Here is a 20,848-nt window from a genome sequence, read left to right on the forward strand (position 1 = left end):
TTTTTTTTAATTTAAGAAACTAATTAAAGATAGGCTTAATCTAATCAATTAGTGGGCTTTCACAAGTAATGAAATCAGCCATCACACTAACTTATAATTAGAAGGGGGGAAAATGCAAAAAGTATTGGAATATGAAATGGTATACATCACAAGTGGCATCTGGAGGGTCAGTGGAAAAAGAAATTTCTTAACAAAAAGGTACCATATCTTTTCTGGCACAAAATTGCAAGTTTTATTTGATAAAATTCAGTTAAAGCAGCACAAGGATCATAGTACAACATTCCTGTACAATTCTGTGTCAGCTTTGAATTTGGATACACATCTTATGTATGGACAGCATTGTCTTCAGTGAATACTCCACAATATACTTAGGAAGTGTAAATATAATGGACTCATCATCCATCAAAAAGAGAGGACAAAGAAGTAGAATAGACCATTAAGCCATTATCTCCACCATCCAAACAGTCTGAACAAATATATTCTTCTGAGTCTTCTATTGTATGCCATGAAGACCCTGGCTTTGACAGGGTCCTCATTCAAAAACTCGAAAGCATACATTTGTTTCGATTCTTCCAGACCCTCGATTTCCATCACGGCTTGTAGTAGAGCAGGGGCGTCAATAGTGTATTTGCTTTGGTCAATTGTGTCAGCCAAGTGCCGGATGCTTGAGGCTATTGCCAACATTGCATCTTGAAGTGTATCAGAGCTACGAGTCCGTTTTGCAGCTTGCTCCTCAGGTTGAGCTTCAGGCTCATCTTCATCTTCATTATTAGCAAGCATTTCAGTATATGCTGGTTCTTTGGCAGATGACTGTGTCTCGGTTCCATCCGAATCGTTCATATGCTCTGAACTTGCTGAAAGATATGATGCAGACTCTTGTTCATACTTGCATTCTATCACTGGATTTCCATTCACTTTGACTGGTATTCTCCCCCCGCGGTTATGAGCTTGATAATTTCCACATACGATTTTCATTTCTTCATACATGGCTATCTGCTTTCCTCGGAAAGACCTTGCATCAGGGTGTGCCTGATAACATATGAGATAATATTCAAAACCATCAGACTAGCAGGAGAATTTTAAAAAAAAAAATGTTACGTGGAACTTAGAGAGGTAATAATGAAAAGGGAAACGTCAAAACACAAAGAAAGGAATTAATTTAAGGTATGGAGCATAAAGAGTACATAAAAAGCTAAAACTTACAGCAATGTATCTCTTCCAAAGATCATCATCTTCAGAGTCTATTGTATTTGTATTTGGATTCCAAGAGAATCCCTCTTGACTGAGGATATTACTGATTGTGTTGTACCTCTTTTTGATCGTCTTAAGACGATTAACAACCTTTTGGTTGTTTAAGGACAAGCTGAAATGAGAATTAACGGCAATACAAGCAGCATTATATGCATTTTCGTTGAAGCATTTGTCAACTTTATTTCCATTTCTTGCTTGAATAGAAAGTGCTTCAATCAGACACTTGTCCATTGCAGGAGACCATACAACATTTTTTCCCTTGTGTTTTGTCTTCTTTCCCACACTATCAAGGTCATGTTGGTCAAGTCCTATAATAATCAGGAAAATTTAATGTTAAGCACCCAAATGGCAGGATATAGACGGATGTAATTACATGCTCGATTTCACAGTTTGATGCAGACATATCAATCAACTTAAAAACAATGCGCCAGATGTCAACAACCCAAATGCAAGTCTTCAACAGCAGATAAAAGATTTTGTTATCACCTAAAACAAATCTCTCTCTCCGGACAAGAAGTTAAGAACTGCAATTACGCATGCCGTAAACAAGACTGAAACAAAAAAACTGCAATAGAAGTTATATTTAGCGTAATCTACGTATAAGCACTCTCCGCTCTCCAGCTTCCTTGAGAAAGAAACAAAAATTTCATACCCAGATTAGCTAGAAGAAACCATACCCACACCAGCACTACTTAAAAATGTGCTAATGAAGACAACCCACAGCATCACTGCCTAGCATACGAGATAGCTTATATGTAAACGGTACTGGAATTGTGATTATGAACTCTGTTACAAGTATCTGCATCACTTCAGATTTGCTACTCTGACTTAAATATTATGCCTGTGTATATTTAAGTATTGGAGCACAGGTTATGTAAAGTTCAATAATTCATCATAATGTGTATAAGTAAGCATCGGAAGAAGCATACAAATAACATACCTAGTAGGAAAGAGTAATTAACAAAGTGGACTTGGAACTAAACATTAAAGAAGCATATAAAGGCCCGACAAAGGGGTGAAAATTGGTTCAATACATGCAAACCATGTGATTCTATCCTAAAACTAAAAGCGAAACCCTAACCAATAACATAAATGTGCTATCTCTTCCCTGTCAAACCCACTGCTGTCTCTTCATCCCACCATCTCAGAACTGTTTCTTCTGAAACAATCATACTAATGAGCTTGCTATGATCTTGCTGATGTTGGTAAAAAGGAATCTGAATCTTAGTATCATACTTTTGTATAAAAATCCATCCACAGCCATAATACAAGCCCTTCCCTAGATTTTCCCAAGATCTCAATTTCTGCCACAGCTGCGCTACAGATCAATAGTATAGAGCATGGATGGAACAACGGACACCTTAGTCTCTAGCATCAGGTACAAGACAGCATATAATTTCCATTATCTCATTATATTATCTCCCTCTACAAAAAAAGTGCTAACCCAAATTAATGAGTTCAACACAATAACCATCCTAGTTGGATTAGCACTTGAATGACAATTAGGTTATTTAAATTGGCTTGTTTAGACTCCATAAATTATGAAGCAGGGCTGCCCTGTTGTAAGATAAAATAAAGTCTGTAGCAGGTCTCAGTAGGACAGTTGCAAGAAACCGAAAAATGAAACCCATCTATCAAACAGTAGAGTTCTTCATTATAGAAACTAATGGCTCTACCAATTAAGCCAGAACACAGAAAAAGAAACTTAGTCAAGCGTGTGCTTTGGTTCAAAATTTTATTTTTTAACTAGAATATGATGCCTTAGTCAAGCGTGTGCTTTGGTTCAAAATTTTATTTTTTACTAGAATATGATGCCGTTCCTCAATTTCACAAGTTCAATTGCAACTATAATTATCTCCTCTTATCTCTCACTATATATATTTAATCAATGGTTACAGCTGTAAATGGTCTAACAACGGTGTGCAGAATTCAACTCAACTCATCTAGACCCAACTTGGTTTGATTACTTATTAAATGAATAGACCAACAGAACAGTTTGTCAAAACCAGTACTCTATGTATCTTTGAGTATCTTTTGCATCTTCTGATATGATTTACAACACAATACACGATTCGAATAAAGGCCACTTGGATGCGCAATACATACCATGATCTAACAAGTAACAATTATGTGTACGACCAACAGATCTAGTTGAAGAAGTAAAAAATTCTTATATCTTATGGTATCCCATCTGTTCGAGAAAAGGAATTTTTCCTTCCTCCTAACTAATAGTCCCTCATTTAAAGTTTCCTAGTCCAACCTCGCCAATCACCTATGACAAAATATGTTCCCATTGGCAGCGTATTTCAGTATAACTAACAAAATGATTTTAGCATTTGCTGCCATGAATTTTCATCAGTAAAACCTTTGCTCTCATCTTGTACCGATTTATGCAGCAACACCCAAGATATCTAAAAAAAAAAAAGGGCAGCCCGGTGCACTAAAGCTACCGCTATGCGCGGTGTCCGGGGAAGGGCCCCACCACAAGGGTGTATCGTATGCAACCTTGCCTTGCATTTCTGCCAGAGGCTGTTTCCAAGGCTTGAACCCGTGACCTCCTGGTCACATGGCAGCAACTTTACCAGTTACTCCAAGGCTCCCCTACCACAACACCCAAGATATCTAAGCTTGCGAATTTAGAGTAGTAAAAATGGGAGCCTATGGAGAGGGAGGGATATTAGAGAGCTAAGAAACACAAAATCACAACAACATACCTAGTGTAGTCCCACCAAATGGGGTCTAGGAAGGATAGAGTGAACACGGGCCAATGGAGTATAGCCAAGTGGTAAGGCATTGGCTTTTGATACAGGCATACAAAGGTTTGAATCCTTTAACTCATGAACACCTGATCGGATCTGTCAAGAACAAGCTGACAACCACAGGGAAAGCAGCTGACTGCAGTCCCTGAGTCCACAAGCCAAAAGTTTGACTTGAAGATACCTTTGCTAAGAGAAAAGGGAGAAGGGAAAGACAGATGGCAAATAGAAATCCTTCCAACAGCAGAATTGAACACAAGACTGACTTCGGCCATGTTCTTCTATCAATCCCCTGGACGTTACCCCTACCAAAGAGGTAGAGAGTCTGTTTCCGATATACCCTAGGCTCAGACCCAAACAAGAAGTAATGGAAGTATACCCTAGGCTTAGTCCCGAATAAGAAGTAACGGAAGTATAAAAAACAATAGATAATAACAGAAACATCGGATAGTAACAGAACATTACGATAAGGAACAGGATATAGCAACAAAAATCGAAGTACAAGAAACTAAAAGGACAATACTACAACTAATAATAGGAACATACAGCAAGACAAATTTGACCCTAATCCGTGTCCTCCACACCAACCAACCAAAATTACCAGCAAAAAGGAAAAAAAAAAAATTTGGCCTATAACAAATAATCAAGAAAGTTCATTTCTTGCATCACAAAGTATGCAAAAGCTTCCACATTTCCCAGCAGAAACCCAAATCAAGCAAAACCCAGATCAAAAACGCAAGAAAACAAAACCCCACATACAAAATGAAACCCATCAAATCTAGAGCAGATAAGATAAAGAAAACTGAGAGAGGATGATTGAAAATTGGGTGAAAAAAGAGTATACCATTAGGCTGATAGATTGGAGAGTCTGTAGCATAACGAATAGGCGATTTCCTTCGAGTCAGTGGTGGCCTGGATCTCATTTTCTCAGTAATTGAATTCTCACAATTTCATTTTCAAGATTTGTCAACAAAATATTTTACACTTTGCTGTTTATCAAAAGAAGAGTATTTAGGTGGATTGGATCAGTTGTGGATCATTAGATCTGTAGGGACATTACAAAATTCAATTAATTCATTCATCATCATCACATGGTCCCAAACCAAAATATTACTTTCCTAGTTATAAAAAAAAAAAAAAATGAGTTAATTTCTAGCAGCATCACTCAACGTATAGTTATTATTTTTATTTTTTGTAAAGTCAAATATTTTGTTTTAAAAAAATTAAATTTAGAATAAAGATGAATTTTTAGAGATTATAATTATTAATTGAGTGATCAATCAATGAATGGGTGCAGCTCATTTGATTTGTATACACAAAAATAAAATATAAGTCTAGATCTTTAAAGATAATAATTATTAACTGAGCGATCAACCAATGCAGCTCATTTGGTTTGTGTACAAGAAAATAAAATATAAGCACAAAAATTCTGTGCCAGTGATGGAGGTTCGATTTCAACATAGCTAGTGCAAACTTTATACAGGAACTAATAAAAAAAAGTCCTATTTTTTCGTGAAATATTTTGCATAAATATTGGTACGCCATATTCGAATGGATATTGTTATTATTCATGCATGACAATTTGAGTGTTGAGGAGACCTCGGAACCTATATCACTGACCATGTTAAAATTTAACACTTTTTTTCGTATTTTTAAAGCTAAATATTACAAGTGTGAATAATATAAGATGAAAATTTAATATTAGGTAAATCGTAAATTGAATATCAAATGCTATTCCTCGTTATCTCAATGATCTCTACATTATCATTCATTAAACAAAAAGACTATATTAGTATTCATTTTTATATAACAATACTTACATAATTTTACTAACTTCTATGAATCAAGAGACGCTTGAGTTAGTAAAGTGTTTACTTTAAACTTCAAAATTTTAAACATTAGCAAACATAAGCACCTATTGATCTACACAGTTTAAATTTTAATTAATTATAATTCATAATATCTCTCTCCTCCTTCTCCTCTCGCCACTCTCCTCCCTCTATCCCAATCTCACTCTCCCCCTCCCCCCCCCCCCCCCCCCCCCCCCCCTTTGCTCCCTCTCTCTTCTCTCTCTTTCTCTTTTTGTATAGTATGTATCTGGTGATCAATATGCACATATTAGCTATTTGTATTATTTGATTTTAATGTATATATGCTCAACTGAAGCATGATACATTTCTATTTATATTTTATATCTGATTTATACGATTCTAAAAGACACTAATTATATTCATTGATATAAATTGAACCATCTAAATATAAATGATACATTTGCATCAAACGATACACTTGTATTTGTATAGTATGCAATTATACAATTCTATAAAATACAAATTATATTTATCAATACAAATTGAATCATTTAAATACAAATGATACATTTGCATCAAACAATATATTTGTATTTGAATATGATATATTTTTATTTGTATCAAAAAATATAAATATTATACTTTTTGATGTCCGTAATTATCAATTGCCTAAGTTGATATATATTGGCTACGGGTAATAATTTTAAAAAATGTGGCTAACACAAACACTATTTCTTATAATTGAGGCTATTTTCGGAAAGTTGCCCAACAAAATATTGTAGGGCGGGCTGGACGAGAGGAGACATAAGTACTGCATTTTCTCTACAATTTTCGCCTTAGACTTTTAAAGTTCAAAGTTTTAGTTCTAACCGAACTAAATTATTTTTTTCTTTTTTTTTTTCTTTTAGTAAAAGTGAAAGGGAAACAATAGCATTTTTCCGACTTTTCCCAAAAAATAAACTTTCTTTAATTTTGTTTTTCACCAAATTAATTCGACATTGAAGACTAATATTTAATGCTCTTTTTGTTTTTACGAACAAAAATTATCTCTCATTTTATTTTATTCAATACGAGGTCAACAAATACCATCCCAATAGAATATCTAAAACAAAAGCGGAATACAAAATGATCACAAAGATAATACACACTTCACTTCATTCTTCCCCAAATGAAGACATTCATGATAAATATAATAAGATCATATGAAATTGCATAATCCCTTCAGAATAACCTTATTTTCTTTTTCATTCTTTTATTTTTATTTGAATCGTTAAAGATGACCTTATTATTCATCAGACTAAACAGAGCCATGTGGCTCCTCATTGTGTGTCAACTACAGACAAGAGAGGAACATTCACATTGTCACCGCAATTAACAAATTGGTAGTCCACCATAAGGTGACCTTGTTGATTTCCCACTCCGTCTGTGTCGATTTGCCGGAAAACGTTAATGTCCAAGTCTAGTCCACCGTTGCTGCATTGATCCACGATTCTCACCGTTGTTTGAGCTCTGGTTCGTCTGTTTGTGACCTATGTATATATATTTCTCGATGGTATTAGTTGACTAATATTGTTAGATACTACAAATAAAATGCTTATACTAATCATATAGAGTAGTATTAATTTTGACGATCATTCAAAATTGTGATATTTTATATTATAGCCATGAGTTACGCTACCACAAACAAGCGTAAAAACACTAATTGATGGTAATAAAATTTAAAATAACTGTAATTAACGAGATCTCGTATTTCATAATATAATATAATATAATATAATATAATATAATATAATATAATATAATATAATATAAATAACACCACCTAGATTGTGAACCTAGAGATATATAATTTGGATAAATATACAACAATCGCTTTCTTGGTGACTGGCCACAGAAAGTCAGGGAGCATATACTTTACTTGCAGAAAAAATGTCAAAAGTCAAACTAATTACTGTACTAGTACATCAATTTTGACCAAAACCAGTGAAAGTTGACCAGAACTCATCCAAACACATCTCAAAATCATAGTTTTCAGTAAAAACAATCATTATTTAAACCCAAAAATTGTTAATACTAGCACTTTATAAGGAAGAAAATTAAAGGTTTTTTAACCTGCAAAGAAGCAAATAATACATGGGAAACATCAAGCATCTGTGATTCTAATTATGGTTAGGACCTCACTAAAAATAGTTTATTTTCAATTTTTAATTTTTAACTATGACATGCGTCCATCATTGAGAAAATTGAGAGAATGATAATGGTGCTCCATAGTATATCTTACTTACCCTTAAGCACTTGCCACAGGAGGCTTGACCACGAGGTCCAACAGGACCACAGAAAGCAGTCCAACCATACTTGCTCCTCCAAGCCAAAGGCTTATTAGCATCCCATGTCGAGCAATAAGCACTAACAGCATTCAAGTCCCAACCAACATTCTGCGGGTTATACAAATGATACGTTGCACGTACATTTTGCGCGCTTCCTTCTGGAGTCGGACCACTTCCACTGCATTGGCTCTGGCAACCTTGGCTAGGTGAACAGTATTCGGGTGTCGATCCACACCATCCAAATTGGCTGCAACATAAGTTTCCGCCGCATAAGGCTCCGCCCCTTTGCCTTCCGCACTGCTGTGCGTTGGCAACTCCGGATACGATGAAGAGGACTAGAGCTAGAAGAATAGTAGTACTAGTTCGCTTCTCCATTTCTTTTTTCTTTCTAAAAGAGTTGCTATAGTATGGTTGTGTGGATGATCTAAGCTTTAGGGGTTTTTATAGGACTTTATTTATTGGTCGATTCATTAAAAAATTTAAGAAATAAAGACATTGGCAAATTTATGTGTCTTGACCTAGTTACATATTAAGTTTAAGAAATAAAGAGTCTTTTATATTTAGTGATTTTAAATAAAATTATATATTATTTTTTTAAATTTGTCATGTTGCTAGGAGTTGAAATTAGAAAACTTACTAAATATAAAAAGAGACAAAGAAAATAGTTGAGTAAGTGTTATTTTTAAGTCGAGGACATGAAAAGATTTAATTTTGTTTATATTAAATTATAATTATATATGACATATATAATACAAGTAATATACATTCTTATTAATCTATAATATATTTTTAAATTTTTCTACTTAAATTATGATAATTTAATTTAATACTGTAGATGATTTATTATAAATATGGAGTACTCCTATGTTTTTATATTCTGTATGACTAGTGGCGGCTTTTAAAGTGCATGATGGGAGGCGGCTATTAACAAATAATGTTGTACTGCGTCATTTCTAACCAAGCATCTAGAGAAAGTCCTCGTTGAATTAAAATAATAATGGACCTTTAAGATAGAAAAAATTTAGATGCACTTTGTTGTCCCTACCATGATATTTTTTTTTTAATTCCTCAAAAATATACATTTTGATATTAGTTTTTGTTATCTCTGTTTAAAAATAGTCAGAACCTTCATACTTGATATGTGTGCTTTTCATTTTGATTCATCATTCATCTGATTGGGAAATTTTAAAAAATTTAACGACGAATTACGTACTAAATCATTTTAAGTGTTAATGTTTTATGTTGATGATTATTTTTTTTGAAAATAATATGATTATTAAAAAAATAGAATGTAATGGGCCTAGGAAACCCAACAGGCCTGTCTTGAACGACATTGGATTGTTAAGCCCATACCTAATATTTGGCACAAAACAATATTTGGATGCTTCTCTCTCAGTTTTTCAACAATTCTGAGGGAAGAACTTTCGAAAAATTATCCGAACTAGCAATTTCCACACACACATTATATAACGTAGTGAAATTATATAATTTTATAATGTATCAGTATCTTATACATATATTTGTGTAACTAAAAATAGTGGTCTTCACTGTCCACACAGTTGATCACACATACATCCAATTTTTGCGTTGCAAAACATACAGACATCACACAGTTAACCACACATACATACACATACAGTTACAATCATATATTGTATTCGGGTGATTTTCATTTAGGATGAGATATTGAATGCACACGAATACATGTATTCAACTACAATTTGAAATCAAATTAAAGTGTAGCTACGTTTGAAATATATCAATATATATATCTCGTGCTATCTTTTACAAAGCTAGGCGCTAATAACGTTATTTACAAAATTTTCAAAAACTTTGAATGAACTTGATGGGCTTTTATCTCCCTGTGGGAACTAATTGGCATTTTGATTATCAAGTGAATAAAATTCGTTCGGCTAGAATCTCATCTATTACAACTAACCTAAGTTAAAATTTTATGAAATCGTCGAGTTTGTTTGCCTTGTTGCTCCTTGCTAGGGCATATGTATGTGGATTCAACTTTTAGGCTAAATTCATTGTACTTTTCAAATTATGGACTCAAATAAAACACTGCCCTTATCCAAGCTTCAAACAAGTACTATAACTTCATTTATTGTATTATACTTTTACATTAATTTGGGTAATATTAAAAGATGAACTTTATAGTCACCACAATAAACATGGCCATATATAGCTTCTTATATATTGTATGTCATCCGTAGATGACAAGAGAAACATTCAGTTATCACCACAATCAACAAACTGGTAGTTCACAATAAGGTGGCCTCGTTGATTTCCTACTCCGTCCGTATCGATTTGACGGAAAACGTTAACGTCTAAATCTAGTCCACCATTGCTGCATTGATCCACGATTCTCACTATCGTCTGAGCTCCTGTGCGTGTGTTTGTCACCTGTACATATATATATGTAATTTGTGATGGTGTCAGTTCATGAGTTAAATATTAGCTAGTTAGAAACTAATGAAATACGTACTAAACATATAGTAGTAATAATTTTGACCTCCAAAAGTCGATGATCATTCAAAATGCAGAATTTTAGGGTGTATTCTGTGACATAAACTGCCACAAAACAAATCTCTATATAATATAGCCACCCTGATATTTTTTTACTGCTATATCAAATTGTGTTACTTTCTTCGTTTCAATTTATCTGACCTATATATGTTGACTTAGCACAAAGTTAAAAAAGTATATAAACTTTTGAATCATTTGATATTAAATTCAAGATATATCAAATGAACCAAAATGTTCTTTGACCGCGCGTGTGGCCTCTAAAAATGTCATGTAGAAGGTTGAGATTAAAAGGTCTTACTTTGTGAAATAGACTGAAAATGAAAGTAGGCGAAACAAATTTAAAACGGAGCCAGTATTATATTGAACATGCATCGATCTAATCTAATGTAACATAATGAAATGTTATCATAGAAGACGGTAGTAATTATTGAAATGTTATCATAAAAAATAGAGTAGTCCATGCATATATCTTACCCTTAAGCACTTGCCGCATGAGTCTCGACCACGAGGTCCAACAGGACCACAGAAAGCAGTCCAACCATACTTGCTCCTCCAGGCCAAAGGCTTATTAGCATCCCAAGTAGAGCAATAAGCACTAACCGCATTCAAGTCCCACCCAACATTCTGCGGGTTATACAAATGATATGTTGCACGTACATTTTGCGCGCTAGCCCCACCTCCTCCTGGAGTTGGAGTTGGTACACTGCCACCGCATTGGCTCTGACAACCTTGGCTAGGTGAACAGTATTCGGGTGTCGATCCACACCAACCATACTGGCTGCAACACAAGCTCCCGCTGCATACCGCTCCGCCCCTTTGCCTCCCACACTGTTGTGCGTTTGCAACTGCGGCTATGATGAAGAGGACCAAAGACAGCAAAAGAGCAGTAGTACTTAGCTTCTCCATTTTCAAAAGGGAGCTGTATAATAATTTGATTGATGTTGTTTCATCTGACTACTGATGGGGTTTTATAGGACATGTTTAATTTCATAGTATATTTATTTTGATTTGGGACTAAATTGTTAAAAACTACGTGTTGCGTGTGTCATTTAAATTTAGGCGCTATAGCTAGCTAGCCATCATCATATGCATACATGCTGCTTAGACTGAATTAGTTTGAAATCTTAGAGTTGACAATTTGGGATATTAAAATTAAATTAAATTACGTACATGCATGTACATGATATGTTTTTATATTGAAAACTAATCTTTAACCTTTAAACTTTTTATTTACCTTTAAATGTTGCCATAAATTTCATGCAATATTTGAAGTTGCGTAGTTATAAAACTATTGATAGTTTATATATATATATATATATATATATATATAGTTGCTAGATTTAAGTAATCTATATTATATGCATTTCATCCATTTGCTCAATTCGATCGAGTCAGAATTCAAGAATACTTCACTCGATACTATATATTCTTTCAATTATGTATATAAACTCCAAAAAGAGGGAAAATAAGTGGAGAATTATTTTAAATCGAGGTAAAATTTGAGTCAAACTTATATTATTAAATTTTATCCCCCTATAGGCCTATACTTTGGGGGATTAAAATTCAACAATGAGACTTTAGGAGACGTATACAGCAGTAAGGCTAGTGGCGGCTTTTAAAGTGCAAGACATGAGGCGGCTATGTTTGGAGTGCTCCTATATCATAGATTTAATTAAAAAAATTTTAAAAATAAACTTTTAAAGTTAGTTATTATTGTCTTTCAACATTTATTTACTTGACATTTTTTTGAATTTTTGTGTGTGAAATTCCAGAAATTCACTTTTTTTTTTTTAAGATAAATTTTCAAAACCTAATTAAATTTCATGAACAAACAACATTTTAAAATCTACTCCCCAAAGCTACGTTCAAGCAGAAATTTAAGTATCTAGAGAAAGTCCTTCAATACAAATATTTGACTTTTAACAAAGAATACAGAATTTTCTTTTTGGGTAATTAAGAAAGTCAAACTTTAAAAAAAAAAAAATAGAAAGACAAACTTTAAATGCTCTTAATATTTTCATGTTTCAGTTTAGGAATGTATGACCGAGAAAAAAGGAAAAAAAAGTTTAGGATGTATCTTCTTTTAATCTCTCAAAAATTTAAAAATTCTGATATTAGTTTTGTGATTTTATTTAAGCACATTAATTTTCATTTACTAATACATGCGTACTTGATCCATTTTGTTAATAAATTTCATGAATTGTTAGTTGTAAAACTATTTAATTTTGGATTTATTATTTTGATGATTACTTTATATTTGAGGGTAAATATGATTCTATAAATAATTTAAAAATCATATTCCTACATAACGAGATAAAAATTATATATATAAAAGTTAAATGTGCTTTGATGAAAATTATTATAAGAACTAAAATGAGGCTCACGGTACCTGTTGTTGTATGACCTTAGAGCTCGTCTGAATAATCTGATTGTCAATAATTGATAAGTTTTGAAGTGTTTAAACATTGATTATTTTATAAGTAGCTACATGTTGATACTTCTAGAACTTTTAAGTCTCTAAGTTTATAATAAGGGCAGATAACATAAATTATCAAGCATATAGAGGAAGGCAGATAACATAAATTATCAAACATATAGAGGACTATATATAAAAGCTCACATAACTTTAAATTAACTACAAAAATATTATAGTCTTGAAAACATAGGTGTGTATCTTATGTTTGTGTATTTTAGATAAATATGACTTGAACTATTTTATATTAGTGTGTATCTCAGATATACGCGACACGTGTTAGGTAAAATACATGCGACTTGGTTCGTGTGTATCTCAGGAAAAGATACATGAGACTTGATTTGTATATCTCACGCGCAGAGCAACTTTTTCGACATATCTTGTAATTATTGAAACTTAGGTGGTCTCTTGTAATTAGGGGTCAAATCTTCGAATTTTTTATTGTTTGCCCTTATATTAACTCTATCAAAGTTTCCTGGACTACGAAATCAGTTACTCCCTCCGTCTCATATTACTTGACATGTTTGTATTTTGCACAATTCTTAAGGAGATATTAATAAGGGGGGTAAATTGATTAATATAATCCTATTAAACACATTAAATGTTATCATTACCTACTGGAATTAATTAAATTACTAAAGGTAAAATTGAAAAAAAGTGTTCAATTATCTCTTAATTCTTTAAGTGTGTCAATTATTTTGAGATAAATTTTTTATAACAAACATGTCAAGTAATATGAAATAATGGAAAAATCTTGTTTGTTTTAGTAGTTATGTGAGAGCTTTGAATCTCCTGTTATTGAATTCATGACCTTCACTCACCGATTATAGAATTGTTAAATTCATGTTCATGATGTCCAACTTTTACATTAACTGCCAAAAGCGTAGATAGCAAAGTAGTTTTCTTCTATGTTGTTTGGGGGTCTTCAAAAATATCAACAACCAGTACATATTGAATTCATTAAAATAATTTTAAAGAATTCATACTATAAATGCACATTGAAAGTGAAGAATTTGAGCAACTTAAGTTTTTTTTGGGTTGACAAACTAACATCTCAAATGCATCACATTATTTGATTCAAGTAAAATCACATAGAAGTAATTTAAAAACGTAGTTATGTGGTTGTCATTGGGAGAAAGCCTCAAACATTATTAAAGATCAAATCAGATAAAGATATCTCGAAATATTACCACATTATAATGGGCCTAGGAAACCCAACCAGGCCCATCTTGAATCAAATTGGTTTGCAATCGAAGCCCTTATAAGCCCAAACCTAATTAATACTTGCCACAAACACACTTCCATCTCTCTCATCAGCTAAAAGTATAGTGGATTTCAAGATTTATATTCGATGTATTCAATCTTTATGTTCTTAGCACTAAAATCGTTTTACTTTTGAAATTAAAAAAATTTAGATTTAATATATTTTAAAAATAAATGTATAGCTTTGAGCGTGTAAAAATTGTTTACATTGACGTTGCATATTAGTTTAAGAAATTCATAACGGATATGTACTTGTAGACAATATTGTTGGGCTGCAAGATTATTATGCATCTGCTCCAAAGAAATTTTACGTTTTTATGCATTGTGTTTTGCATAGCTGGTCAATTTTGTTTAGTTAGCCAGTTTATTCCTTGTATTTGTTTCTAAATACCTTCCCTTTTTCCCAACTCATGACTCCATAAAAATTACCAACTCATAACTTTCATCAAATCAAATAATTTAATTTCAGCTGTCAAAACATACTTTTGTAGATTGGGTAGACTATATTGAGTAAATTATGAGAAGATGTGACCTTGTCTCGAACCAATTGATTGACGTGATTCGTGAATATGTCTCACTTATGACTTATCCACAGCGGCTGCGAATACTCGAATATAACTTTTATTTAATAAATTCATCTAAATTCAGTATTTTTAAAATAAATATATACATAAAATCACAAATATTAAAATTTTAAATTCGTAATTACTCTTAAAACTTCAATGTTTATGATACAACGAATCTTTAAAGTTGAATTCGGTCAAAATTTAAATCTCGAATCTAACTCCATTCAATAAGTCATATCCTACCAATAATGTCGAAAAGTGTTCTATGACTTTGTTGTAACGTGTCGTGTGGATATGGATATACTAGACCAGGTTAAATGTATCCACCTATTTATGTATTTTCAATTGATAGGTGAAAAGCAGTAATTGGAATTTAATAATATGGAAAACCAATTTAAATGAAAGGACAGTACGGTTGTGTTAGAAGTCTTCCATGCATGCATGCATGATAAGGATGTCACAGATAATATAATAAGTATGGAATAGTCTAATGTTCTAAAAATTGATAAATGAGGAAAGAGACAAAGCATAGACAGCTCAATAAAGAAGATTATTTATTTTGTTTAATATAATACAGATTATTTTTTACTTGTTCATTTGGAATTTCCCTGGTCATTTAATGGAAATAACGTTAATCTAGTTGAGTGGCGGAGCAGGATTTTTATTGAGAGAGTTCAGAAGTAAATATGCAAACTAACTGAAGAGGGTCTCACATATACTTTATACATAAAAAATATCTTTTGCCATGTAAAATAGTATAATTTTTTAATGAAGGAGGTTCATCGAGTTCGGATATGAACCCTCTGGATGAATGGGGGCTCCGCCCCTGATCTAGTTTATAATGCAATTAAGTGAAGATTGAAATTATAAGATTTTAGATCGATCATTTTTCAAAAGAGTGAGTGCAATATCCTGTGATTACTTTACAAAAATTGTATATATAAGAAATATCTTTGAAAGTTTAATACCCTCGGCTTATTAATTTCTATAGGAGCATTTTTTGAAGCACTTGTATTTAACTGAAAATAACCTCACCATTAACATAATAAAAAAAATTTAATACAAAGTATTGACCCATTGCAATTTAATAATAACTCTAATAGTACTATGCATTTGGCTAAATTAAAGTGTTCCCATACATGACATATAAATGTAAGAATTTAACATCAATATCACTATATAATTCAATGTTATTGAGCACCAAATGAAAGAATTTAATTTGTTAGATCATTTTCAATTAAAGCTGGAAGCAACGATATCGACTTATTCGGTGGCAGAGATCTGACAATAGATACGATGGTTCAATAGGATATAGTGTTTCAAGGCTGAACCCTACATATATGTGAACAAAAATATGTATAGATATAGGCATGTTTGGTATGAGCCAAAAAATAAAAAAATTATGTAGAAAATAAGAAAAGGAAACCAAGCTATTTATACTCTTAAGGTGTGGGCTTTTTGAGAAAATTGTACAAATTTAGCTCAAAATGAATAATATCACATCATATGAAGAGTATATTTGAGCTACTGATTCGGCCACACAAGTATGCATAAGAAGGGAGGGATTGTCAGAGGCGGAGCCAGAATTTCAAGTAAGGGGTTTCAATATTCAAAGAAAACTAAGTCGAAGGGGGTTTAACACCTACTATAATCACAAAAAAAATAATTTTAATCATATATAAATAGTATAATTTCCCGTCGAAAGGGGGTTCGAACGGACCCCCTAAAGAGGGCTGGCTCCGCCTCTGGCGATAGCATGGGCAGAGACACCTATATCAAAGGGTGGTCAGGTGCTCACCCTTCATTGGAAAATTATATTGTGTATATAGGCTGAATCTTTGTTATTACGATTGTGTATTTGATGTTGCACACCCTAAACACAATTGAAAAGAAAATTTACACACTCTTTATCCAATTTTCGACTCACTAAGTGATAGTTGTGTGGTCCAGCTTAGTGCGTTTACTCTTCGATTGGCCTGTTTGCTATGTTGTATCCGTGTCTTTGAAGACGCACATATAATTAAAAAAGAGCTTTGGTGACTATAATTAGTTTGATAATGTGGCTGGCTGACACATAATTAATTTCTAAATTAGTCCCTAAATGATGATTGATGGTGTAGAAGGTTGTGTTTTTGTGTTTGATTAATACATGCTGAAACTTATTTTCTCAACTAAAAAATGGCACGCAGTTTCTCCGATAATAAAAATATGTGTGTTTCATCTGAATTATCCGAATTGTCCAGCAGTGCAGGATGAAAGTGTGTATATTTAGAATTTGGATCCAACTCATTGAGCATAGGTAAAAAAAGAGAGAGAAATGATTTTCCATGAAGATTAGAATACAAGTGTCTGACTCACAAGTCAGAGCCAACCAAAAAGTCCATTAAATGCACACGTGTGGTCATTTAAGTAGTATTTAATTTCATTCATCAGAAGAAATCACAAAAATATGGATGACTCTGAGCTGTGTTAATGGGCCCAAAACACACGAGGGCCTTTTTTGTATTTGTGGGCCCAAAATGGCCTAAATAGTCAACACTCCCTTTCGTCTTTGTGCGAGGACACTGTCCTTTTCATTTCCTGCTCTTTATGTCTTTTCACTCGAATTAATAAAATTGTTGATATTCATGCACACCTACGTGTTTATAGTAGATGTACAATTTAAGAAATGATGAAACTTCAGGTAGAAAGAAACCAGCGACGTGTTATATGAAATATCAGATATTCTGTCCGACCGATGTTAGGGTTGACACAAGCATAACTTCATACACCACATATTAAAGATACTTGAAGTAATTTTTTATGCGTTGCCGGTGTCGTTTAAATGGTCTATCTCTGAGTCCGGTATCTATGCACTGCTGGGGAATAAAGAAAAATAATATTACTATATAACTGTGAACAAAATATTATTTTGATAATATTAACAATATAATATAACAGTGTATATATATTTATTATACTTGAGTCGTGTTTCCCAGGACTAAACAAGCACTTCTCTAAATATTTAGAAGATACAGGAATCAACAAAACTATTAATACAAATACCAACAAGTTAATTTGGAAAATGATATAACTAATAATAAGAATTGTATAATAGTAATGGAGAAGTAACTAAAATGAAAAAGAAGAATGATTTAAACAAAGTGTGTGTTATTGTTTTTTCTCTCTACTTCATAACATACAAAGAAACATACATATATATAGGCAAAATAATGAATATTCTTCCTACTAGATTATAACAAGTGTTAGTACACTTGTTTTTTGATCAAAGGAAAGTTGCTTCTTTTGCTATTATTGATACACATATTATACTAAATGTCAAGAAAGAACCATACTCCTTTCAAGATTATACAAGTGTCATACCATGTGTTTTGATTCAATGGAGTAACACAACTTTGGCTCTTTTCCATACACCAACATAGCCAAATGGCAAATTTAAAAACATTATGTAACACCTCTTATTTTTCATGAAAATGACTTTTTTTTTTTCAAATAATAATTATTTTAAAATAAACTATAATTTTTCCTACAATCCCCACATTATTTCAAAATAATTTATAGAAAAAGACATATTAACTTGTTGGATTTGCATGGACAAAATGCAGTAGATTTGGTGTCTTCTGAACTATGAACCAAATTTAGACCAATAAAATTTAACTTACAGAATTACCGGTGAAATATAATATTTCTATGAACCGAATAATTCTTATTGTAAGCCAGAGATTTTATCAATCACAATTCGATCGTAATTTTGTTGTTCAACGTGATTTTGCGCCAATAGGTCATGCGCTCGCCTGGTATTCATGAGAGCTCTAGAGACTAAGACCAAAAGTCTCATAGGAACGGCCTCATTCCACTTCTCATATAGGTGAATTCATCAAGTGTACACTGTCTTAAATACACCACCCGTAAGGATTATGAATTTATTAAGAGTTAATTACCCATCCCTCCATTTTAGTAGCAGTTTAAGCACTATCAATAAGTACGCAGAGTCAATATCGACTTGTTATTACCCATATGAACATACTTCATGGGATCTCCAATCACATAGGTTGGGTTACCATCTCTATTGACAATCATATTGGCCTTAACTCCATCTCTTTTGAGGTTTGAAGAATTAATTTTCTTCCCACAGGTTTAGTCAGTGAATCGGCCGAATTCAATTCTGACTTTACAAAATCAATGGAAATTATTCCATCTCTCAGCAGCTGCTTAATAACATCATGCCTCAATTTCATATGTCTACTCTTACAACTGTAAGATTTATTCTTCGCAATAGCAATTGCGGCTTGACAATCACAGTGTATATACACAAGAGGCATCAAATCATCCCTTTTTCGAGGGATATTAGACAACAGACCATCCTTTTTCAAAGGGATATTAGAAAACAGATCATCCTTTTTCAAAGAGATATCAGGCAACAGATCATCCTTATTTAAAGGGCTATGAGGCAACAGATCATCCTTTTTAAAAGGGATATTCGCTAAGAAATTTCTTAGCCATTCAGCCTCAGTACCAGCTAACTCCAGAACAACAAACCCTGACTCCATAGTTGATCTAGCAATGATCGTCTGCTTAGCTGATTTTCATGACACTGCACCGCCACTAAGCATGAACATATAACCACTAGTGGATTTTGTCTCATCTGAATCAGAGATCCAATTTGCATCACAATGCCCTCCTAAAGTAGAAGAAAACTCACTATACAAGATACCATAATTCACAGCTCCTTTTAAATATTTCATCAATCACATTAATGCAGATTATGAGTAAATCTACTCAATCTACACACAGCATAGGTTATATCAGGCCTAGTAAAATTCATTAAATAAATTAGACTCCCAATGATCTGTGCATACTTAGACTGAGAAACTGGGTCTCCATTATTCCTTTTTAATTTAGAATTAGCATCATAAGGAGTGGCTACAGGAGTTACCTCCCAACATTCAAACTTCTTTAGAAGTCTTTCCACATAATGTTGTTGTGACAACATTATACCATCTTCACTCCTTATAACTTTAATTCCCAATATCATATTCACTTCACCCAAATCTTTCATATCAAAGTTAGTAGACAAAAATAATTTGGTATGTTCCACAATATTTATACATGTACCAAATATAAGCATGTCATCAACATATAAACAAATTATCACAACATCACTGTCTACTACTTTTGTATAAACACACTTATCTACCCCAACAGAAGAAAAACCTTCTTTTATCAAGACTTGATCAAATTTCTCATGCCACTGTTTAGGAGCTTGTTTAAGGCCATAAAGAGACTTAGTTAATTTACAAACTTTGTTTTCTTGTCCAGAAATCACACATCCTTCAGATTGAACCATATAAATTTCTTCTTCTGAATCACCATTTAAGAAAGCTGTTTTTACATCCATTTGAAGGATAAACAATTTATGAATTGATGCTAAAGCAATTAATATTTGAATAGAAACAATTCATGTTACCTGTGCAAATGTATCAAAATAATCAACATTTTGCTTTTGAGAAAATCCTTTAGCTACTAACCGAGCTTTATATTTATCTAAAGATCCATCCGCATTAACTTTCTTTTTAAAAATTCATTTACAAGCAATCGGTTCACTACAAAAAAAATAGCATTTAGCGACACGCCATATTCGTCGCTATCATATGAAAATCCGACGCTAAATATAAATAGCGACGGAATAGCAACGAAATTTGTTCTGTCGCTATATTGCTCATTGCTAACCTCATAGTGAAAAAAATTGAATTCCGTCGTAAAATTTGTGACCAATTGGTTATTGATATTACTGACGTACATTTCCGTTGCTATAGCGTTGCTATTCCCAAAATTCAATTTGATCGTGGCTTAATTTACGACAGAATAT

At 32.8% G+C, this 20,848-nt stretch overlaps 2 protein-coding genes and 1 pseudogene across 2 annotated transcripts; all 3 read right to left on the minus strand.

Moving 5' to 3' along the window:
• Window positions 1-208: 208 nt before the first annotated feature.
• Window positions 209-5,209, minus strand: LOC107839414. The gene is made up of 3 exons (XM_016682890.2): window positions 4,852-5,209; window positions 1,204-1,559; window positions 209-1,029 (listed from the first exon to the last, which is right to left on the minus strand). The coding sequence occupies exons 1-3, from the start codon at window positions 4,928-4,930 to the stop codon at window positions 445-447; spliced, it is 1,020 nt and encodes a 339-aa protein (XP_016538376.1). The 5' UTR covers window positions 4,931-5,209; the 3' UTR covers window positions 209-444.
• A 1,735-nt stretch (window positions 5,210-6,944) lies between these two features.
• LOC107879278 (wound-induced protein WIN2) lies at window positions 6,945-8,692 on the minus strand. The gene is made up of 2 exons (XM_047394574.1): window positions 8,104-8,692; window positions 6,945-7,347 (listed from the first exon to the last, which is right to left on the minus strand). The coding sequence occupies exons 1-2, from the start codon at window positions 8,518-8,520 to the stop codon at window positions 7,138-7,140; spliced, it is 627 nt and encodes a 208-aa protein (XP_047250530.1). The 5' UTR covers window positions 8,521-8,692; the 3' UTR covers window positions 6,945-7,137.
• A 1,536-nt stretch (window positions 8,693-10,228) lies between these two features.
• LOC124886422 lies at window positions 10,229-11,657 on the minus strand (annotated as a pseudogene).
• Window positions 11,658-20,848: the final 9,191 nt, after the last annotated feature.

The sequence above is a fragment of the Capsicum annuum genome, chromosome 8 (genome assembly GCF_002878395.1).
Source record: "Capsicum annuum cultivar UCD-10X-F1 chromosome 8, UCD10Xv1.1, whole genome shotgun sequence".
NCBI lineage: Eukaryota > Viridiplantae > Streptophyta > Magnoliopsida > Solanales > Solanaceae > Capsicum > Capsicum annuum.